Source organism: Hypanus sabinus, chromosome 7 (genome assembly GCF_030144855.1).
Source record: "Hypanus sabinus isolate sHypSab1 chromosome 7, sHypSab1.hap1, whole genome shotgun sequence".
NCBI lineage: Eukaryota > Metazoa > Chordata > Chondrichthyes > Myliobatiformes > Dasyatidae > Hypanus > Hypanus sabinus.
This window is the reverse complement of record NC_082712.1, coordinates 178,501,350-178,526,426: the sequence shown is the minus strand read 5'-3', so window position 1 is coordinate 178,526,426 and position 25,077 is coordinate 178,501,350. Positions and strand designations below refer to the sequence as shown.

Here is a 25,077-nt window from a genome sequence, read left to right as displayed (position 1 = left end):
TTCCGTACTAGGCTGTGATGCAGCCAGTCAGTTTACACTCCACCACATATCTATAGAGGTTTGTCAAAGTTGAGTGCATCTCTGCAGTTGTACATATTTTGATTAAGATGTTTCTTATATCCATTTTAATGTTTTTATTATTTTACAAACCTGGTGCATTTTTGTTCTCTGGTCTGAATATATGTTTTTTCTTTGATAAACAGCGTGCGAAGAAAGGAGAGTTTGACGAATTTGTGAATGATGATTCTGATGAAGATTTGCCTCTGCCCAAGAAGAAGAGGAAGCAGAGAGCAAGTGGTAGTGAACCTGAGGGTGGGGACGAGAACGGTGATCGCAAGCAAAAGAAGAAGAAAAGGAGACGGTATGTAGCAGCAGAAACCTGAGGGTCTGTGCACATTACAAAGAATTAGCCAGCATACAGTATATTTACTGAGAGATCTTGTGTCCAATATTGAACAGAATAAATGAGGATAGCACATTTAATATGATTGACTTGTACCTTAGCATTGTATAAGGATGAGCTTTCTTTGTCACATGTACATCAAAACGTACAGTGAAATGCACCATTTATGTCAAATCTAATCAGGGAGGATTTTGCTGGGCAGCCTCGTAAGTGTCACCCTGTTTCCGGCACCAACATAGCATGCCCATAACTTGCTAACTATCTGTCTTTGGACCGTGGAAGGAAACAGGAACACCCGGAGAAAACCCAGACGGTGGTAACAATTGAACCCTGATCTTACAGCTGGTGCATTAACTGCTACATTAGGGATATATTAGGTGGGCACACGGACAATAGAAAAATGGAGGGCTATCTAGGAAAGTGTTAGAATGATCTTAAAGTAGGTTAAAGGGTCAACACAACATTGTGGACCAAAGGGCCTGTACTGTGCTATAATGTTCTCTGTTCCACAAAAATACTAAAATTGAAAGCTGAGTAAGGGAAAACGTGGAGCAGCTGGTTGAGGTGACAGGAGTTTATCCCGAGGCTTTGTGTATTTGTTTATTGAGATACAGTGCAGAATTGGCCTTTTCAGCCATGCCGCTGAGCAATCTCAGGACATTTTACAGTGACCAATTAACTTACCAGTCGGTACATCTGTCCTATGGAAAGGAACTGGAGCACCCGGAGGAAACACACACAGTCGCAGGGAGAATGCACAAACTCCATTCAGAATACAGCAGGAATTGAATCTGGATCATCTGTACTGTAAAGGGTTATGCTAACTACTACACTATAGTTATTGCATTTCAGCAAGATGGTAATGTAATACTGTTTTACTGCACCTTGACCAACCGCTCTCTCCCTCCATCTACAGATCCCAGAAACCTGCTGAAGATGGCAGTGATGATGAGGAACCGGCCTCCCGACCAAAGAAACCACGCCGGCCAAAAACAGTCGAACGCAAAAAGAAAGAGAAGGTTTGTTTCCATTGCATGGATGTGTAATTGCTAACCCATGGTCCATTCTGTTAAACAGTCAACTTGTTTTCTTCCTTTTCACTTAGATTTAGTGAAAACCTTTTGTTTACACACCATCAAGACCATAAGATGTAGGAGCAGAAGTAGATCATTTGGCCCATCGTGTCTGCTCCACCATTTATTAACCGTCTCAACCCACTCTCCTGCCTTCTCCCTGTAACTTTTGACGCCCTGACTAATCAAGAACCTATCAAACTCTGCTTTAAATATATCTAATGGCTTGGCCTCCACAGCTGTCTGAGGCAATGAATTCCAGCCTCAGGCTGAAGAAATTTCTCCTCATCTCTATTCTAAATGGACGTCTTTCTATTCTGAGGCTGTGCCCTCTGGTCCTAGACTCCCCTACCATGGGAAACATCCACTCTATCTCAGCCTTTCAATATTTATAGCTTTCAATGAAATCCCTCTCTTATTCTTCTAATCTCCAGTGTACAGGTCCAGAGCCATCAAGCCCTCCTTCAATGAAATCCCTCTCTTATTCTTCTAATCTCCAGTGTACAGGTCCAGTGCCATCAAGCCCTCCTATTAAGGCAATAACAGGCAAAACAGAGTGTAGAAAATAGTGTTTCTGTTAGAGAGTGCAGTGTATGTAGACAGTTAAGTGTGCAAGGTAGATGGGAAAAACAAGAGTTTATTTTTTAGCATATGAAAGGTCTGTTCAAGAGTCTGATAACAGCAGGATAGAAATTATCGAAATCCTGTAAGGGATTGATTTTATTTTTGAAATTATGACAGTCTGATAGATCAGATCAAGATGGGAACGTTGTTTTTACTGGTAGGTGAGACCAGAACTAGGAGACGGAGCCTAAAGATTCAGGGGAATAGATTTAGGATGGAGATGAGGAGAAACTGCTTTTTCCAAAGAGTAGTGAATCTGTGGAATTCTCTGCCCAAGGAAGCAGTAGGGGCCACCTCATTAAATACTTCAAAGCTCTTGGGTCTTCTGCTGATTTCTTAAATTTAAACAACCTCCCTCAAAAGATAGTTGTCAGGTCAGCTTTTTTGAACTACGCTCTTTAACGATGAGGGACGCAGACGCAATTGACACTTTTAAACACTAGTTCAAAACTGATTTATTTAACCTTACTTTTAGCTAACATCCCATTGTGCCACTTTGAACTACATAATTTGTATCAAGATTGCTCTGTAGATAAGTTATTACTATTAATAAATATAGAATTTAAGACTCCGATAGATTTTTGCATCGCAGGGGTAATAGAGGGTTGTGGGGAAAGGCAGGTGGGTGGAGCTGAGTCCACAGCGAGATCTGCCAGGTTCTTATTGAAGGGTGGAGTAGGTTCAACCAGCCGGATGGCTGACTCCTCCTAGTTCTACATGGTTTATTTAACTGAGATATTGCGTGATGGATTACGTGAGTTTTTTTCTTCCCTGTAGCTCAAACCTGAACGACTCCCGCCTTCCATGAAGGGTAAAATCAAGTCGAAAGCCATCATTTCATCCAGTGATGATTCTTCTGATGAGGGAACACTGAAGATAGCAGAAGGGTAAGCCACATCTCTAACTCGGTGTTCATTGTCTGCCATATCCAAGTGGGAAAGCCACTGCACTGGGGCAGTTCCACTCTCTTGACCTCAGAAGCCCAGATCCCGTATGAGTCGTCATCACTAGCTGGGGACTTCCCTGGTTGCAGTGGATGACCATGACTTCTGTGCCTCATCATGCCTTTCGCTTTCCACCGAGTGTGGCAGAACCGCTTTTCCTGACTGATGGATCTCACTGTAGATCTCATTCGTCCAGTATGCTGGAGCTGACTTCAAATGCTAGGACAGGGATGTTCCTATCTCACAAGGCTAGGAGGCCACTTGCTCTCCTCATTTGATTTAGCCCATCTGTCGAAGCGGTGTACTGGAGTGTGGCTGATGTCATATGCATACAGCTGCTTGAAGCGACAGTGAGAGCTGAATGTTCGCTGGGATCTAAAGGTGAGTGAGAAGCCCCAGAATGGACATGACAAGCCCCTTCACCTTTACCTCTCACTGGGCACCCCACATACCCTGTAACTCAGTAATGCATACATTTCGGGTTATAGCTCGGGTCTATGTGCATCAGTATTTGTAGCTTTAATAAATTGTATTCAGGGAGAGAGCAGGGGTGAGGGAGCAACAACTGTAGGATTCATATGGGAAGGATTTCATTATTTCTGATACTGGGATTTGATTACCTGGGTTAAGGAGAGCCCAGGTTTAACATTACTAGCAGATGTTGTGAAATTTGTTGTTTTGCAGCTGCAGTACAACGAAATCCCTAATAATAAAATCTATTCATTACAGTAAGTGTATATATATGTATATAAAAAGAATTAAATAAGTAGTGCAAAAAAAGGGAAAAATATAGAGATAGTGTCCATGGGTTCACTGTCCATTCAGAAATCTGATGGTGGAGGGGAAGAAGCTGTCCCTGAAATGTTGAGTGTGTCTTCAGGCTCCTGTCTCTCCTCCCTGATGGTAGCAATGAGAGGAGAGTCTTGGGGGAAAGTGTAAATGGGCAAAGATAAACTGAATTCAGCATGAATACAGGCCTGACAGTGGGAGAGGAGGTGAAACATGCAGGCAGTGTGTGCATGAACAGAGCTGCAGCATAACCCACCCAATTCACTCTTCCAGGAACGCTCGTGACAGCGGCTCAGATGAGGACCAGGCGGCCGACACCCGCAGAAAGCGGCTGGTGTCTGACAGCGAGTCGGAGGACGGACGAAACCAGGAGAGGTCAGGGAATGAGGGGGACAGTAGCCCAGGCTCAAGGAGTGGGCGGTCAGCTGCTGGCTCTGACAGCGAACCATCGGCAAGTGGGCAGGCAGCATCCGACCATTCGGGCAGCTCGGGGGAGGAAGATCGCGGCGAGTCTCGCCCCACCTCACGAGCCTCCAATGACTCTGGCCGGCAAGATTCTTATGAGGAAGGGTCAGTCCAGGGGTTGCCTGCTGAATCAGACCAGGAATCCAATCAGGGAGATGGTCGCCATACGTCTGTGTCACCGTCACAATCAGACGATGACAGTGACTGAGTCAGGCTCATTCTGAAATGTGGACTCAGTTTGGTCTGGATGAATGTTGAAGCTTAGAAAAGAAATGGTTTACTTTATAAAAAGCTGTGAAGCCTGCCTTTCTTGACCTTGAGCGAGGACTGTGCTGTAAACTCAGCAAGCTGTTTGTTGCTGTGTTTCGTATTTAAGATAACACAGGGCTTAATGGCAGTCACCTGTTGTCACTGTCATAAAATGCTCGGAGAATCAGGCAAGCTGCTACCAGCTAGTTTGTGAAATAAAGAGCAAATATTTTAGAGATGGGAACTATAGAGATGCAAAAATGTGACCTATGATTTTTTTTTGGGAAATTCTTGTAAACGAAGAGAAACTTACACTGTTTGTTTAATAAATGTTTCATCTAAAAAGAAAAGTGTCTGTGGAATGAGTTGGGTTGTTTTGTATTCAAAAGTAGAAGTCAATGTAAGTGTGCAATGATTCAGACTGAACTGTATAAATACAGCCATCCTGTTCCCAACATTAAAAAAGTTCAAAATTCAAAGTAAAGTTATTATCACTACATAAATAAATGTCGCCACATCCAACCCTGAGATTCACTTTCTTGCAAGCATTCACAGTAAGTACAAAGAAACAAAAAACAACAGTTTATCAAGAACATGAGATGAGTAGACCTTGAAAATGAGTCCATAAGTTGTGGGAACAGTTCAGTGTTGGGGTGAGTGAAGTTATCCCCTCTGGATCAAGACTCTGATGGTTGAGGGGTAATAACTGTTCCTGAACCTGGTGATATGAGTCATGAGGCTCCTGTACCTCATGCCTGATGGCTGCAGTGAAAAGAGAGCATACCCTTGGATGGTGGGGGTCCTTGATGGATGCTGCTTTCCTGTGACACTGCTCTGGCAGACTGTGCCATATCCTAGACTACTTCATATAGGATTTTGTGATAAAATGCCTTGATGGAAGAGTTTATACAAAACTCTTTAAAACACTGGGTAGACCACATTTGGAATATCGTGTTTAGTTCTGGTCACTTCAGTATAAGGAGGATATAGAACAGTGTTTCCCAACCCTTTTTTAGCCCACTGCCCCTCCTAAAACACCTTAATTCTTGCCAACACCCCTTTCAGGCACAATATACACCAGCACCCCCATAGTGTAGAAACATGTCTACCACATGCTAACATGAGACAAATGATTCTGCTTTAAATTTTTATTTGTCTTTAAACTCAGCTTACACACTACCTGTGCCCTGAACAGCAGCTTTGATATAAACGTGATCCTTCAGCTTGAGCTCTTACTAAGAGTTGAAATATCTGGTTCAAGTTGTGACAGCAAAAGCCTTCAGTCCCCACTGTCCAGACACTACCTGTGACTTCATGTTCTCAGATCCAGGCAGCATCTTGGTAAATCTCCTCCGCACCCTCTCTAAAGCTTTCACATCTTTCCTAACATGCAGTGACCAGAACTGATCACAATATTCCATGTGGTCAACCAGGGTTTTATAGACCTGCAACATCACCTCATAGCTCTTGAAACATAGAAAACCTACAGCACAATACAGGCCCTTCGGCCCACAAAGGTGTGCCAAACATGTTAATAGACAATAAGTGCAGAAGTAGACCATTCAGCCCTTCGAGCCTGCACCGCCATTTTGAGATCATGGCTGATCAACTACTATCAATACCTGGTTCCTGCCTTGTCCCCATATCCCTTGATTCCCCTATCCATAAGATACCTATCTAGCTCCTTGAAAGCATCCAGAGAATTGGCCTCCACTACCTTCCGAGGCAGTGCATTCCAGACCTCCACAACTCTCTGGGAGAAGAAGTTTTTCCTTAACTCTGTCCTAAATGACCTACCCCTTATTCTCAAACCATGCCCTCTGGTACTGGACTCTCCAGCATCTGGAACATATTTCCTGCCTCTATCTTGTCCAATCCTTTAATAATCTTATATGTTTCAATCAGATCCCCTCTCAATCTCCTTAATTCCAACGTGTACAAGCCCAGTCTGCGTAAGACAGTCCAGACATCCCAGGAATTAACCTTGTGAATCTATGCTGCACTTCCTCTACAGCCAGGATGTCCTTCCTTAACCCTGGAGACCAAAACTGTACACAATACTCCAGGTGTGGTCTCACCAAGGCTCTGTACAAATGCAAGAGGATTTCCTTGCTCTTGTACTCAATTCCCTTTGTAATAAAGGCCAACATTCCATTAGCCTTCTTCACTGCCAGCTGCACTTGCTCATTCACCTTCAGTGACTGATGAACAAGGACTCCTAGATCTCTTTGTATTTCTCCCTTACCTAACTCTACACTGTTCAGGTAATAATCTGCCTTCCTGTTCTTACTCCCAAAGTGGATAACCTCACACTTATTCACATTAAACGTTATCTGCCAAGTATCTGCCCACTCACCCAGCCTATCCAAGTCACCCTGAATTCTCCTAACATCCTCATCACGTCACACTGCCACCCAGCTTAGTATCATCAGCAAATTTGCTGATGTTATTTTCAATGCCTTCATCTAAATCGTTGACGTAAATCGTAAACAGCTGTGGTCCCAATACCGAGCCCTGTGGCACCCCACCAGTCACCACCTGCCATTCTGAGGAACACCCATTAACCACTCCCCTTTGCTTTCTATCTGCCAACCAGTTTTCTATCCATGTCAATGTCTTCCCCCCGATGCCCTGAGCTTTGATTTTACCCACCAATCTCCTATGTGGGACCTTATCAAATGCCTTCTGAAAATCAAGGTACACTACATCCACTGGATCTCTCCCGACTAACTTCCTGGTTACATCCTCGAAAAACTCCAACAGATTAGTCAAGCATGATTTATCCTTGGTAAATCCATGCTGGCTCGGCCCAGTCCTATCACTGCTATCTAGATATGCCACTATTTCATCCTTAATAATGGACTCTAGCATCTTCCCCACCACCGATGTCAGGCTGACAGGTCGATAGTTCTCTGTTTTCTCCCTCCCTCCTTTCTTAAAAAGTGGGATAACATTAGCCATTCTCCAATCCTCATGATTACCAATGCATCTGCAATTTCCAGGGCCACATCCTTTAGTACCCTAGGATGCAGGGACCTTTAGTACTGATGGGACTGAAGGATTTGTCAGCCTTCAGTCCCATCAGTCTTCTCATCACCGTTTCCTTCCTAATGTCAATCTGTTTCATTTCCTCTGTTACCCTATGTCCTTGGCCCATCCATACATCTGGGAGATTGCTTGTGTCTTCCTTAGTGAAAACAGATCTAAAGTACTCATTAAATTCTTCTGCCATTTCTCTGTTTCCCATAACAATTTCACCCAATTCATTCTTCAAGGGCCCAACATTGTTCTTAACTATCTTCTTTCTCTTCACATACCTAAAAAAGCTTTTGCTATCTTCCTTTATATTCCTGGCTAGCTTTCATTCGTACCTCATTTTTTCTCCCCGTATTGTCTTTTTAGTTAAGTTCTGTTGTTCCTTAAAAACTTCCCAATCATCTGTCCTCCCACTCACCTTAGCTCTGTCATACTTCCTTTTTTTAATACTATGCAATCTCTGACTTCCTTTGTCAACCACCGTGGCCCCTTTCCCCCCTTTGAATCCTTCCTTCTCCGGGGGATGAAATGATTTTGCACCTTGTGCATTATTCCCAAGAATACCTGCCATTGCTGTTCCACTGTCTTTTCTGCTAGGCTATCCGTCCAGTCATCTTTGGCCAGCTCCTCCCTCATGGCTCCATAGTTTCCCCTGTTCAACTGCAACACTGACACCTCCGAGCTGTCCTTATCCTTCTCAAATTGCAGATAAAAACTTATCATATTATGATCACTACCTCCTTTACTGCAAGATCACTTATCAAATCCTGTTCATTACATAACACTAAATCCAGAATAGTCTTGTCCCTGGTCGGCTCTCGTACAAGCTGTTCCAAGAATGCATCCCGTAGGCACTCTACAAACTCCCTATCCTGTGGTCCAGCACCAACCTCATTCTCCCAGTTCACCTGCATGTTGAAATCCCCCATAACTACTGCGACATTACCTTTGCCACATGCCAATGTTAACTCCCTATTCAACTTGCACCCAATATCCATGCTACTGTTTGGTGGCCAGTAGGCAACACCCATTTGGGTCCTTTTGCCCTTACTGTTCCTCAGTTCTATCCACACAGTCTATACTTCTCCTGACCCTATGTCCCCCCTTGCAAAGGACTGAATCTCATTCCTCACCAACAGGGCCACCCCACCCCCCTCTGCCCACATTTCTGTCCCTACGATAGCATGTATACCCTTGTACATTCATTTCCCAGGTCTGATTTCCCTGCAGCCATGTCTCCATTATCCCAACAACATCATAGTTACCCATTCACACCTGGGCTTCAAGCTCATCCACCTTATTTCTGACACTTTGTGCATTCAGATATAGAATCTTTAGCCCATTTCTCCTCTCTCTGTTTGAATCGCTGCCTATTGTGCTTAACCCAGCTCCCCGAACTCCCATCGGGCTATACGCCCCTAGAATTTTGTTGTCCTTCCTAAATTTACTTATTCTTTCTGCACATTTAACTCCATGTTCCGTCAGACCATCCCTCTGTACATGTGTCCTCCTTATCACTTGTTCCGCCTCACCTTTCTCTACTACACACTTACTATTCCGGAACCGTGTAGTCCCCACCTGTCCTTTATTCTTCCTCTCACTATCCTCTCTCACATTCTGGATTCCCCCCCAAGAAGCACTAGCAAACTTCCCTGCAAGAATGTTAGTACCACTCCAGTTCAGGCGTAAACCGTCCCTTCGGAACAGATCCCACCTTCCCTGGAACAAAGCCCAATTATCTACAAACTTGAAGCCCTCCCTCCTGCACCATCCTCTCAGCCACGTATTAATCTTTACAATCCTTCTGTTCCTTGCCTCACTCGCACGTGGCACAGGTAGCAATCCTGAGATTGTTACCCTGGAGGTCCTGCTCTTCAGCTTCGCACCTAACTCCCTGAACTCCCTACGCAGGACCCCCTCACTCATCCTACCCATGTCATTGGTCTCTACATGGACCACAACATCTGGATTCTTGCTCTCCCTCTCGAGAATAACCTGCACCCAATCTGAGATGTCTTGGACCCTGGCACCAGGGAAGCAACATACCATCCGAGACTCCCGATCTTCCCCACAAAATCTCCTATCCGCCCCCCTGACTATAGAATCCCCTATCAATACCGCTCTCTTCTCTTCCCTCCTCCCCTTCCTAGTCGAGGATCCAACCTCAGTGCCAGAGACAGGACCACTGCAGCTTATTCCTGGTAGGTCATCCCCTCTAACAGTATCCAAAACGGTATTCTTATTTTTGATGGGAACGGCCACAGGGGTGCTTTTCTCTCTCTGTCTGCTCCCCCTGCCTCTCTTGACTGTCACCCATTTGCCTACCTCCTGTCTTTTCGGTGTGACTACCTCCCAATAACTCCTATCTATCTCTGCCTCTGCCTCCCGAATGATCCGTAGTTCATCCAGCTCCAGCTCCACTTCCCTAACTTGGTCTGTTAGGAGCTGCAGCTGGATGCGCCTATTGCAGGTGTGGTCATCAGAATCAGACGTTAATCGCCAAGTACCTGTGCACATACAAGGAACTTACTTCCGGCAGATGTTGTCTCTCTGCTCATAACAATAATAATGATAAATATAAATGAAAATATAGATTATACATACAAGTAGTGCAATCCAAGTAATAGTTAGCTGACAGTTAACCGGCAGTTAACTGTTCAGCAAAGTGACCACAGTAGGGAAAAAACTTCTCCAGTGCCTATTAGTCTTAGTCTGGAGGGATCTGAAGTGCCTACCAGAAGGAAGCAGTTCAAACAGTCCGTGCGCAGGATGGGAGGAGTCCTTTATGATGTTCCCCGCCCTCTTCTTCAACCTGGAAGAGTACAGGTCCACAATAGAGGGCAGGGAGGCTCCAATGATGCGCTTGGCAGTCCTCACTGTGCGCTGTAGTCTGGTTCTATCCTGCTTGGTGGCGGCTCCAAACCACACAGTGATGGAGGTGCACAGGACAGACTCAATGACTGCAGTGTAGAACCGCAGCAGCAATTCCTGAGGCAGACCATATTTCCTCAAGAGCCGCAGGAAGTACATCCGCCGCTGGGCCTTCTTCAGGATGGAGCTGATGTTCTGCTCCCACTTCAGATCCTGAGAGATGGTGGTTCCCAGGAACCTGAAGTTCTCCACGATGGACACAGGGCTGCTGAGGACTGTGAGGGGGGACATAACGGGGGGGGGGGATGTCTCCTGAAATCCACTATCATCTCCTTTGGCTTGAGCGTGTTCAGCTCCAACTGTGTTGACCCTGACCTCCCACATACTGCATACGGAGCACACCACTGCTCTGACTGTCTCCCCCATTACCTGATCCTAGATTAGTCAGAATAAATGAAAAGCAGGCTTCTTTTCGAAGTCTTCTTGCGCCGAAGCCCGCTGAGCCGAAGCCCAGCACTCCGCTGCCCGCACCGACACTACCCGCTCCTGAAAGTGGGCCGCTTTTTAAAGCCCGCGCTCACTGCTGACGTCACCCGCGCTTGCGCAGCTTTACCTTCCTCCTCAGGTCCCAACCTTAGAACTTACGAGGCTTACCCATAGCCCTTTATTTTACTAAGCTTCATCTACCTATTTAAAAGTCTCTTAAAGACCCTATCGTATCCACCTCCACCACCGTTGCTGGCAGCCCATTCCATGCACTCACCACTCTTGAGTAAAAAAACTTACCCCTGACATCTCCTCTGTACCTACTCCCCAGCACCTTAAACCTGTGTCCTCTTGTGACAACCATTTCAGCCCTGGGAAAAAGCCTCCGACTATCCACACGATCACTGCCTCTCATCATTTTATATGCCTCTATCAGGTCACCTCTCATCCTCGATCACTCCAAGGAGAAAGAACCGAGTTCACTCAACCTATTCTCATAAGGCATGCTCCCCAATCCAGGCAACATCCTTGTAAATCTCCTCTGCACCCTTTCTACGGCTTCCACATCCTTCCTGTAGTGAGGCAACCAGAACTGAGCACAGTACTCCAAGTGGGGTCTGACCAGGGTCCTATATAACTGCAACGTTACCTCTCGACTCCTAAATTCAATTCCATGATTGATGAAGGCCAATACACCATACGCCTTCTTAACCACAGAGTCAATCTGTACAGCTGCTTTGAGTGTCCTATGGACTCTGACCCCAAGATCCCTCTGATCCTCCACACTGCCAAGAGTCTTATCATTAATACTATATTCTGCCATCATATTTGCTCTACCAAAATGAACCACTTCACACTCATCTGGGTCGAACTCCATCTGCCACTTCTGAGCCCAGTTTTGCATCTTATCAATGTACCACTGTAACCTCTGACAGCCCTCCACACTTTCCACAACACCCCAAACCCTTGTGTCATCAGCAAATTTACTAACCCATCCCCCCACTTCCTCATCCAGGTCATTTATAAAAATCACGAAGAGTAAGGCTCCCAGAACAGATCCCTGAGGCACACTACTGGTGACTGACCTCAATGCAGAATATGATCCGTCTACAACCACTCTTTGCCTTCTGTGGGCAAGCCAGTCCTGGATCCACAAAGCAATGTCCGCTTGGATCCCATGCCTCATTACTTTCTAAATAAGCCTTGCATGTGGTACCTTATCAAATGCCTTGCTGAAATCCATATACACGACATCTACTGCTCTTCCTTCATCAATGTGTTTAGTCACATCCTCAGAAAATTCAATCAGTGTCATAAGGCATGACCTGCCCTTGACAAAGCTATGCTGACTACTCCTGATCAAATTATACCTCTCCAAATGTTCATAAATCCTGATTCTCAGGATCTTCTCCATCAACTTACCAACCACTAAGGTAGGACTCACTGGTCTATAATATCCTGGGCTGTCTCTACTCCCTTTCTTGAATAAAGGAACAACATCTGTAACCTTCCAATCCTCCGGAACTTCTCCTGTCCCCATTGATGATGCAAAGATCATTGCTAGAGGCTCAGCAATCTCCTCCCTCACCTCCCACAGTAGCCTGGGGTACATCTCATCCGGTCCCACTGACTTATCCAACTTGATGCTTTCCAAAAGCTCCAGCACATCCTCTTTCTTAATATCTACATGTTCAAACTTTTCAGTCTGCTGCAAGTCATCACTACAATCACTAAGATCCTTTTCCATAGTGAATACTGAAGTAAAGTATTCATTAAGTACCTCTGTTATTTCCTCCAGTTCCATACACACTTTCCCACTGTCACACTTGATAGGTCCTACTCTTTCACATCTTACCCTCTTGCTCTTCACATACTTGTACAATGCCTTGGGGTTTTTCCTAATCCTGCCCGCCAAGGCCTTCTCATGGCCCCTTCTGGCTCTTCTAAATTCCATAAGCTCCTTCTTACTAGCCTTATAATCTTCTAGATCTCTAGCATTACCTAGCTCTCTGAACCTTTTGTAAGCTTTTCCTCTTGACTAGATTTATAACAGCCTTTGTACACCACAGTTCCTGTACCCTACCATAACATCCGTCTCATTGGAACGTACCTATACAAAACTCCACACAAATATCCCCTGAATATTTGCCACATTTCTTCCGTACTTTTCCCTGAGAACATCTGTTGCCAATTTAAGCCTCCAATTTCCTGCCTGATAGTCTCATAATTCCCCTTACTCCAATTAAATGCTTTTCTAACTTGTCTGTTCCCATCTCTCTCCCATGCTATTGTAAAGAAGACAGAATTGTGATCACTATCTCCAAAATGCTCTCCCACTGAGAGATCTGACACCTGACCAGGTTCATTTCCCAATACCAAATCAAGTACAGCTTCTCCTCTTGTAGGCTAATCTACATACAGATATTGGGTCAAGAAACCTTTCTGAACACACCTAACAAACTTCACCCCATGTAAACCCCTTGCTCTAGGGAGATGCCAATCGATATTTGGGAAGTTAAAATCTCCCATCATGACAACTCTGTTATTATTACACCTTTCCAGGATCTGTTTCCCTATCTGCTCCTCGATATCCCTGTTACTATTTGGCAGCCTATAAAAAACACCCAGTAAAGTTATCGACCCCTTCCTGTTCCTAACCTCCACCCACAGAGACTCCATAGACGTCCTCCATGGCGTCCACCTTTTCTGCAGCTGTGACACTGTCTCTGATCAGCAGTGCTACGCCCCCACCTCTTTTGCCTCCCTCCCTGTCAATAGACAATAGACAATAGACAATAGGTGCAGAAGTAGACCATTCGGCCCCTCGAGTCTGCACTGCCATTCTGAGATCATGGCTGATCATTCTCTATCAATAACCAGTCTCTGCCTTGTCCCCATATCCCTTGATTCCCCTATCCATCAGATATCTATCCAGCTCCTTCTTGAAAGCATCCAGAGAATTGGCCTCCACCGTCTTCCGAGGCAGTGCATTCCACACCTCCACAACTCTCTGGGAGAAGAAGCTCTTCCTCAATTCTGTTTTAAATAACTGACCTCTTATTCTCAATCCATGCCCTCTGGTACTGGACTCTCCCAACATCTGGAACATATTTCCTGCCTCAATCCTATCAAATCCTTTAATTATCTTAATTGATTTATCTTAATTAATTGTCCTTTCTGAAACATCTAAAACACGGCACTAGAAGTGACAATTCCTGTCTCTGAGCCATCCAAGTCTCTGTAATGGCCACCATATCATATCTCCAAGTATTGATCCACGCTCTAAGCTCATCTGCTTTGTTCACGACACTGCTTGCATTAAAATAGACATATCTCAAACCTTCAGTCTGAGAGTGTGTCCTTTCTCTATCACCTGCCTATCCTCCCTCTCGCACTGTCTACAAGCTTTCACTATTTGTGAGCCAACCTCCTCTTCTCCAGTCTCTTCTGTTGGGTTCCCACCCCCCAACCATTCTAGTTTAAACTCTCCCCAGTAGTCTTAGCAAACCTCCCCACCAGGATATTGGTCCCCCTTGGGACTCAAGTGCAACCCATCCTTTTTATACAGGTCACACCTGCCCCAAAAGAGGTCCCAATGATTCAGAAATCTGAATCCCTGCCCCCCTGCTCCAATCCCTCAGCCACGCATTTATCCTCCACCTCATCCTATTCCTATCCTCACTGTTGCATGGCACAGGCAGCAATCCCGAGATTACTACCTTTGCAGTCCTGCTTCTCAACTTCCTTCCTAACTCCCTGTAGTCTTTTTTCAGGACCTCTTCCCTTTTCCTACCTACATCATTGGTACCAATATGTACCACGACCTCTGGCTGTTCTCCCTCCCACCGCAGGATATCTTAGACGCGATCCAAAATATCCTGGACCCTGGCACCTGGTAGGCAAACTACCATCCCAGTTTCTTTCCTGCATCCACAAAATCGCCTGTCTGACTCCCTGACTATAGAGTCCCCTATCACTACTGCCTTCCTCTTCCCTTCCCTACCCTTCTGAGCCACAAGGCCAGACTCTGTGCCAGAGGTACGGCCACTGCCGCTTCCCACAGTATATATTTTTATATACTTGAAAAGGTTTTTTCTATCCACCTTGATATTGTTTCCTAGCTTGCTTTCATATTTCATCTTTTCCCTGATAATGATTCTTTTGGTTGCATTCTATAGGTTTTTAAAAGCTTCCCAATCCTCTATCTTCCTGCTAATCTTTGCTGTGTTGTATGCCCTCTCATTTGTTTTTACATCAGCGTTGACTTCCCTTGCCAGCCACAGTTGTACTATTTTGCCATTTGAGTATTTCTTCACTTTTGGAATACATCTATCCTGCAGCTTCCTCATTTTTCCCAGAAACTCATTGTTGCTCTGCTGTCATCACTACCAGCACCTCCTTCCAATTTACTTTGGCCAACTCCTCTCTCAAACCACTGTAATTTCCCTTACTCCACTGAATACTGCTACATCAGACTTTACTGTCTCCCTATCAAGTTACAAGTTGAACTCAGTCATAATGCGATCACTGTCTCCTAAGAGTTCCTTTACCTTAAGTTCCCTAATTGCCTCCAGTTCTTTACATTACACTCAATCCAGTGTAGCTGCATTAGGGTGCATGGCAAACTGCTCTAAAAGCCATCTTGTTGGCATTCAACAAATCCACTCTCTTGGGATCCATTACCAACCTTAATTTCCCAATGGCTATCATAACATTGCTGTTTTGACAGATCTTTTCTATGTCCAGTTGTAGTCCACATCCCATCTATTGTTTGGAGACATGTATGTAACTGCCACCAGGGTCCCTTTATCCTTGAGGTTTCAAAACTCAACCCACAAGGATTCAACATCTGATCCTACATCAGATCTTTCTAATGATTTGATGCCATTCTTTGCCAGCAGAGTTATGCCAGCTCCTCTGCCTATCTTCCTATCTCTCCGATACAATGTGTAACCTTGGACATTCCCAACTGCAACTATCCTTCAGCCACGATTCACTGATGGTCACATCATCATACCTGACCATCTGTAATAGTGCAACAAGATCATCCACCTTATTTCTTATACTCTGTGCATTGAGATATAACACTTTTTGCTACCCTTTTTGATTCTGCATCCCTAATGCACTGATACTCACCCTGCCTGCTGCAATTTCGACCTGTCACCTGCCTGCCTTCCTGACAGTCTGACTGCAGGGTGTCTCTGCTTTTTAACCATCCGTCCTATCCTATCCACTCCAGTTCCTGTTCCCCTGACAAACAAGTTTAAACCCTCCCCAGCAGCTCTACCAGACCTGCCATGAGAATATTGGACCCCTCAGGTTCAGGTCACGTCTCCCCCATAAGAGATCCCAGTGATCCAAGAACCTGAAGCCCTGCTCCTGCACCAGCTTCACAGCCACACATTTATCTGCCAAATCATCCTGTTTCTACCCTCACTGGCAAGTGGCACAGGCAGCAATCCCGAAATTACTGCCCAGGAGGTCCTGCTTCTCAGCGTTCTGCCTAGCTCTCTAAATTCTCTTTTCAGGACCTCATTGCTTTTTCCTGTGTTATTGGTACTAATATGTACCAAGACATCTGGCTGCTCTCTCTCCCTCACCAAAATGCTATAGACACAATCCGAGACATCCCTGACCCTGGCACCCAGGAGGCAACATGCTATCTGGGTGTCCCGTTCACATCCACAGCATCTCTTGTCTGTTCCTCTGACTATTGAGTCCTACATCATTACCGCTCCCCTCTTCTCTCTCTTTCCCTTCTGTACCAATGACCCATGCTCAGTGCCAGTAACCTGGTCTCCATGGCATTCCCCGGCAGGTCATCCCCCCACAGCAGCATCCAAAATGGTATACTTATTATTGAGGGGAATGGCCACAGGGGTGCTCTGCATTAACTGCCTATTCACCATCCCATTCCTTCTCCTGCCTCCTGCAACTTCGGGATGACGACTTCCCTGTAACTCTGATCGATTATCTCCTCACTTTCCCGTACAAGCTGAAGGTCATGAAGCTGCTGCTCCAGATCCCTAACACGGTCTCCAAGGAGCTGCAGCCGGATGCATTTCACCCAAATATAGTTCCCTGTGAGAGCACACAATGGCCATTTAAACTACACAAAGAACCCCTGACCCAGTAAGAAAAAAGGGAAACTTCACAGAAACTTACCTGGGCAACTTACCGAGAGCCATTGCCTCTTCCAAGATGAAGCTTCCTTCGAACCAAAGCCTAACACCTGCACTCTGCAGATTTCCTCGTGTTTACTCCGGCCCACTCCCAACAATGGCCGTTCCGCTTGTCCCTTCTGTACTTTCATTTACTCCTCTCTGCGCTGCTCCCACTGACCCATGAGAAACTTCCTCACCATGTGCTATCCCCACCGCCGATTGTGCTGGTGGAATGATGCCAAATACCCGCAAAGCTCTCCAAATAATGGCCGTTCTGCTTGTCCCTTCTGTACTTTTATTACTCCTCTCTGCACTGCTTCTGCCGCTTATTGGGCTGGATGACACGGAACACCCGTGAAGCTCTCCTGAGAGTAATCTCCTCACTGTGTACTGCTGCCACTGCCGTTCCAGGTCAGTACAAAGTGGAGAGTGAGCTGTTACCCGCGCAGCAGGCTCCCCTCTCCACACAGCTGATGAATCCAAAGGAATGGCAGAAACCGATGCCAGCGTCAGCATTGAACTCAATGTAGGACTGCAGCTCTGGAATTTTCCTTGGGGTTTACTCCCAAAGCCTTTCCCACGAATGGGTATAGCCACAAGGCAGCAGGGTTTTCATGCTCCTAGATGAGCTGACCAGCCCCATCTGCACAATGCCACCAAGTCCGGCTCTTGGCCTTCACCTGTGGCCTCGCTACTATGCCCGACGTAACTGTTTCTACTGACAGGAGAAGGGGCAAAGGTGGGTTACTGGTGATTTAAAACCTGCCGATGCCAGCGTCAGCATTGAACTCAATGTAGGACTGCTGCAACATTCATGGACTCAGGGACGGACTACTCTATAAACCCTCTCCAATGTCAGTATATTGTTTCTAAAATAAGGAGCACAAAACTGCACACAGTACTCCAAGTGTGGTCTCACGAGCCTCTTATGGAGCTTCAACATCACATCCCTGCTCTTATATTCTAGACCTCTAGAAATGAATGCCAACATTGCATTCTCTTTCTTCACAACTGACTCAACCTGGAGGTTAATCTTTAGGGTATCTTGCACAAGGACTCCCAAGTCCCTTTGCATCTCTGCATTTGAATTCTCTCCCCATCTAAATAATAGTCTGCCCGTTTATTTCTTCCACCAAAGTGCATGACCATACACTTTCCAACATTGTATTTCATTTGCCACTTCTTTGCCCATTTCCCTGAACTATCTAAGTCTCTCTGCAGGCTCTCTATTTCCTCAACACTACCCGCTCCTCCGTCTATCTTTGTATCATTGGCAAATTTAGCCACAAATTCATTAATCCAATGGTTCACATTATTTACATTCATCATAAAAAGCAGCGGTCCCAACACAGCCAGCCAGAATAGGATCCCTTTATTCCCATTCTGCTTTCTGCCAATCAGCCAATATTCCACCCACGCTAGTAACTTCCCCATAATTCCATGGGCTCTTATCTTGATAAGCAGCCTCATGTGTGGCACCTTGTCAAAGGCCTTCTGAAAATCCAAGTACACCACATCTACTACATCTCCTTTGTCTACCCTGCTTGTAATTTCCTCAAAAAATTGCAGTAGGTTAGTCAGGCAGGATTTTCCTTTCAGGAAACCATGCTGGCTTTGGCCTATCTTGTCCTGTGCCTCCAGGTACTCTGTAATCTCGACCCTAATAATCGATTCCAACAACTTCCCAACCACTGATGTCAGGCTAACAGGTCTATAGTTTCCTTTCTGCTGCCTCCCACCCTTCTTAAATAGCAGAGTAACATTTACAATTTTCCAGTCATCTGCTACAATGCCAGAATCTAACAATTTTTGAAAGTTCATTGTTAATGCCTCCACAATCTCTCCAGCTACTTCCTTCAGAACCCGAGGGTGCATTCCATCAGGTCCAGGAGATTTATCCACCCTCAGACCATTAAGCTTCCTGAGCACCTTCTCAGTTGTAATTTTCACTGCACAAACTTCACTTCCCTGACACTCTTGAATGTCTGGTATACCGCAGACGTCTTCTCCTGTGAAGATTGATTCAAAATACACACTCAGTTTCTCTGCCATCTCTGTGACTCTCATTACAATACCTCCAGCATCATTTTCTATGGTCCTATATCTACCCTCAACTCTCCTTTACTATTTATATACTTCAAAAAGCTTTTAGTATCTTCTTTGATATTCATCACCAGCTTCCTTTAATAATTCATCTTTTCCTTCTTAATGACCTTCTTAGTTTCCTTCTGCAAGTTTTTAAAAGCTTCCCAATCCTCTATCTTCCCAGTAGCTTTGGCTTCCTTGTATGCCCTCTCTTTTGCTTTTACTTTGGCTCTGACTTCACTTGCAGTTTCTTAATTCTACCTATAAAGATTCAACATTCTCTGACCCTATGTCACCTCTTTCTAGAGATGTAATTCCATCTCTTACGAACAGAGTCACACCACAGCCTGTGCCTTCTTGCCCGTCTTTTCGATGCAAAGTATATCCTTTGATGTTAAACTCCCAATTGTGATCTTCTTTCAGCCACGACTCAGTGATGCCCACAACATCAAACCAACTAATCTCTAATTGCACCTCGAGTTCGTTCACCTTATTTCAAATGCTACGAAATACAGCACCTTCAGTCCTGCACTCTTCACCCTTTTGAATTTTGCCTCTGTGGTACAGTTTAATTCTTTGCTCTGTCTGCATTTGTACCGAGTCATTGGCTTGTCCTTCCTTACATTCATGATACACCCATCATCTACTTGTAAACCTGCTGGCTCATCCTCAGCTCTATCGTCCTGGTTCCCAGCCCCCCGCCACTTCCAACAGCTCTCGTAAACCTGCCCACCAGGATAACGGTCCCCTTTGGATTCAAATGCAACTCGTCCCTTTTGTACAGGTCACAGCTGCCCCAGAAGAGGTCCCAATGATTCAGAAATCTGAATCCTTGCCTCCTGCTCCAATTCTTCAGCCACGCATTTATCTGCCACCTAATTCTATTCCTCTCCTCACTGTCATGTGGCACAGGCAACAATCCCAAGGTTAATACTCTAGCTTCTCAGCTTCCTTCCAAACTCCCTGTATTCTGTTTTCAGGACCTATGTTGTTGGTACCATTACAATAGGGTCTTTTAAGAGTCTCCTGGATAGGCACACGGAGCTTAGAAAAATAGAGGGCTATGGGTAACCCTCGGTAATTTCTAAAGTAAGTATATGTTCGGATCAGCATTGTGGGCCGAAGGGGCTGTATTGTGCTGTAGGATTCCTATGTTTCTATATTTCTACAACTGGCTGCTCACCCTTCCTTTTCAGAATATCGTGGACACGTTCAGAAACAATGTGGCCCCTGGCACCTGGGAGACAAACTAACATTCGAGTTTCCTTTTCACATCAACAGAATCGCCTGTCACTGCCATCATCCTCTTCCGTTCCCTAACCTTCTGAGCCACAGGGACAGACTCAGTACCAGAGGCACAGCTGCTGTGTTTCCCCCCAGGTAGATTGTCCCCCCCCAATGGTACTGAAAATGAAGTAGATTGTTGAGGAGAATGACTCTCCACTGTGTGACATTCTCCATTCCCTCTCCTGACAGTCACCCGTTTATCTGTCTCCCGTAGCCTTGGGATGACTACCTCCCTCTGGCTCCTGTCTATCACTGTTTCACTGTCCCTAACAAGCCGAAGGTCGTCGAGCTGCAGCTCCAGTTCCCAACACGGTCTCTAAGGAGCTGCAACTCGATGCACCTGGTGCAGATGCGGCCATCGGGGAGGCTGGAAGTCTCCTGGAAATCCCACATTGGACACGCAGAACAGAACATTGGCCCTGTAGACACTATTTCTCCAAGCATTAAATAAGAAAAAAAGAAATAAGGAATGAACTTGCCTACTTACCTTGTCTACTTTTCTTGGAACGGATGCGCTGAAACTGGAGAGGGTTCAAAGGAGGTTCACAAAAATTATTCCAGGATTGAATGGCTTGTCATGTGAAGAGTGTTTGACGGCTCTGGGCCTGTATTCACTGGAATTCAGAAGAATGAGGGGTGAGCTCCTTGAAACCTATCGAATAGTGAAAGGCCTTGATAGAGTGGATGTGGAGAGGATGGTTCCTGTAGTAGGCAAATCTAAACCAGAGGTCACAGCCTCAGAATAGAGGGACATCCTTTTAGAATGGAGATAAGGAGGAATTTCTTAATTTCTTTAGCCAGGGGGTGGTGAATCTGTGGAATTCTTTGCCACAGGCAGCTATGGAGGCCAAGTCTTTATGTATATTTAAGGCAGAGGTTGATAGATTCTTGATTGGTCAGGGCACGAAGGGATTTGGGGAGAAGACAGGAGATTGGGGCTGAGAGGAAAATTGGATCAGCCATGATGAAATTGCAGAGCAGACTCGATGAGTCAAACAGCCTACCTCTGCCCCTGTATCTTATGGTCTTATCTGTCTGTATGCAGTTCAACAGCGAGAATGGCTCCAGGGCCTGAGATGTGGGAAGTCTGGGGGACCGCCGGCCTCCTGGATAACCACATCTGCACTTAGCTGCAGCTCCTCAGAGATCGCTTTAAAAGCAGGAGCTACAGCTCAGTGACCTTTGGCTGGTCTGGGAAAGTGAAGAAGTGATAACAGGAATGTGGTCACTCCCAAAATGCAGGAGGCAGGGAAATGGGTGACTGTCAGGGGAGAGAAGGGAAGTGGGCAACCAGTAAAGAGCACCCTGTGGACATTCCCATCAAGAATGAGTGTACTGTTTTGGATACTGTTGAGGGGGATGACCTACTGGGGTAAGCTGCAGCTACCAGGTCTCTGGTGCTGTGGCTCAGAAGGCTAGCGGGGAGAAGTGGATTGGGGATTCCATAGTCGGGGAACAGAGATGGGACAACATGGACACAATAGAGTTACCTGGGTGGGACACTGCCTCCTGTGTGCCAGTGTCAGGGACATCTCAGATCAGCTCCATGACATTCCAAATGGGGAGGGTGAGCAGCCAGAACTCTTGGTTCATTTTGACACCAAAGACATAAACAGCAAAAGAGAGAATTTAGGGAGCTGGGTAGGAAGCTGAAAAGCAGGGCCTCCAGGGTAGCAACTAAAATCCTTGCAGGCAGGTTTGCTGAAGCTGTTGTGCAGGGTTTGGATCTGGAGTGGTAGGGCTATTGGTTCATAAACAGAGGCAGTGTGTTGTGAGACTGTCAGAAGGACAGGCAAATGATACAGGGAAAAATTACTATCAGTGGGATGAGTCGCAGTGTAAAAGGGGGAGAAAATTGAAAAGGGTGACGGATACAGGGCTGAAGGTGTTATATATGAATGCATGCAGTATACGGAATAAAGTAGATGATTTTGTAGCACAGTTAGACATTGACAGGAATGACGTGGGCGTCTCAAAGCTTAACATCCAAGGTTACATCTTGCATCAAAAATATAGGTGGGCAGAGGGGGAGGGTGGCTGTGTTGGTAAAAAAATGAAAACGAATATTTAGAAAGGTGATATAGGATCGGAACATGTAGAATCTTTGTGGATAGAGTTAAGAAACTGCAAGGGTTAAAAGATCCTGATGGGAGTTATATACAAGCCTCTGAACAGTGGCCAGGATGTGGACTACAAATTACAATGGGAGATAGAAAAGGCATGCCAGAAGGCAGAGTTATGGTAGCCACAGGGGATTTCAATACACAGGCACATTGGGAATATTTGGTTGGTGCTGGATCCTGAGACTGAATTTGTAGAATGTCTACAAGATAGCTTTTTAGAGCAGCTTGGGGTTGAGCCCACAAGGGGAAGTGCAATTCTGGATTGGGTGCTGTATAATGAACCGGATTTGATTAGGGAGCTTAAGGTAAATGAATCCTTAGGAGGCAGTGATCATAATATGATAGAATTCACCCTGCAAGTTGAGGGAGAAGCTGAAGTCTTACAATGGAGTGAGGGGAAGGATGTGGAAGCCATAGAAAGGGTGGAGAGGAGATTTACAAGGATGTTGCCTGGATTGGGGAGCATGCCTTATGGGAATAGGTTGAGTGAACTTGGCCTTTTCTCCTTGGAGTGACAGAGGATGAGAGGTGACCTGATAGGGGTGTATAAGATGATGAGAGGCATTGATCGTGTGGATAGTCAAAGGCTTTTTCCCAGGGCTGAAATGGCTAGCATGAGAGGGCACAGTTTTAAGGTGCTTGGAAGTAGGTACAGAGGAGATGTCAAGAGTAAGTTCATTATGCAGAGAGAAGTGAGTGTGTGGAGTGGGCTGCTGGTGATAGTGGTGGAGATGGATACAATAGGGTCTTTTAAGAGACTCCTGGATAGGTACATGGAGCTTAGAAAAATAGAGGGCTACGGGTAACCCTGGGTAATTTCTAAGGTACGGACATGTTGGGTCTGCTTTGTGGGCCACAGGGCCTGTATTGTGCTGTAGGTTTTCTATGTTTCAGGTTGAGACCTTTCATCAGGACTGGAAAAAAGATGAGAAGTCAAAGTAAGGTGGGGGGGGAGGGGGAGGAAGGAGTACGAGGTGATAGGTGAAACCAGGAGAGGGAAAAGGTGAAGTAAAGAGCTGGGAAGTTGATTTGTGAAAGAGATTACGGGCTGGAAGAGATAGGAGAGGACATAAGGCCATGGAAGAAAGGGAATGAGGAGGAACACCAAAGGGAGTTGATCAGCAGGTAAGGAGATAAGGTGAGAGGGGGAAATAGGGATGGAGAATGGTGAAGGTGGGGGGTGAGGGGGGCAATTACCAGAAGTTAGAGAAATCAACGTTCGTGCCATCAGGTTGCAGGCTACCCAGACGGAATATAAGGTGTTACTCTTCCAACCTGAGTGTGGCCTCATTGCGACATTAGAGGAGGCCGTGGACTAACATTTCAGAATGGGAATGGGAAATAGAATTGAAATGGGTGGCCACTAGGAGATCCTGGTTTTGCTGGTGGACGGGGCATAGATGCTCAGCGAAGCAGTCTCTCAGTCGACATTGGGTCCCACTCATATACAGGAGACAGCACCGGACACAGTAAATGACCCCAGCCGACTCACGGGTGAAGTGTAACCTCACCTGGAAGCACTGTTTGGGGCCCTGGGTGGTAGTGAGGGAGGAGGTGTAGGAACGGATGTAGCACTTGTTCTGCTTGCAAGGATAAGTGCCAGGTAGGAGATCCGTGGGAAAGGACAAATGGACAAGGGAATCGTGTAGGGAGCAATCCCTGTGGAAACTGGAAAGTCGGGGGAGGGAGCTCGTTGGAGATTGTGGAAGTTATGGAGAATTACGTGCTGGATGCAGAGACTGATTGGGTGGTAGGTGAGGAGCGGAGGAATGGTATCCCTGGAATTGCAAGGTCGAGGACATATTTACTGAAAGGTGTCGGAAAAGGGCCAGTGACATCAGGAAGAATCCCACCCACCCTACTCATGGACTGTTGTTCCACTCCCATCAGGGAGGAGGCTACGTAGCATCCACACCAGGACCGCCAGACTCAAAAACGGTTACTTGCCTCAAGCAGTGAGGCTGATCAACACTTATACCCACTAACCCACCCCTCCACACCCCCAACCACCACTACTGTATCATTTCCTGTCAGACACCTTATGTACAGACTCTCCTGTATCGAGCATCACTTTATCGACAGGCTATTGGATTTATATTAGCTGCTTATACTTATTGTGTTTTTATTCTGCTGTTTAGCATAATGTTTTTTTATTGCTACATTAGATCTAGAGTAACAATTATTTCACTTCCCTTCACATGTAGCTCTCAAAATTCTTAGTGCACCTAAGAATATTTAAAAGTCAAAATCCCCTCAAACCCATAACAATTCCACATTGGAACTTGCAAACACTACAAAGATACTACAGCAAAGAAAATTAAAAAGCTATAAATCTGTCTCCAAGGTATCTTTCCACATCGAGAGTCTACTCAATAAACATTGACAAGATGGTTTTCTCTGCCTGTGCACTGAAGTACTCCGTCATCTCACTGACTTTTTATGTTCGGCTCAGATAAATATTTTACTTAAAATGTTGCT

The 25,077-nt window shown here is 45.6% G+C and overlaps 1 protein-coding gene across 1 annotated transcript in view; it reads left to right on the top strand.

Moving 5' to 3' along the window:
* Positions 1–4,917, top strand: part of ctr9 (CTR9 homolog, Paf1/RNA polymerase II complex component) — a 108,111-nt gene extending 103,194 nt beyond the window's left edge. Inside the window, exons 22-25 of the mRNA XM_059976231.1 lie at positions 204–361; positions 1,320–1,422; positions 2,878–2,987; positions 4,107–4,917. Of these exons, the coding sequence (XP_059832214.1) occupies positions 204–361; positions 1,320–1,422; positions 2,878–2,987; positions 4,107–4,506 (771 nt within the window). The 3' untranslated portion in view covers positions 4,507–4,917. The remainder of the gene's footprint in view (positions 1–203; positions 362–1,319; positions 1,423–2,877; positions 2,988–4,106) is intronic.
* Positions 4,918–25,077: the final 20,160 nt, after the last annotated feature.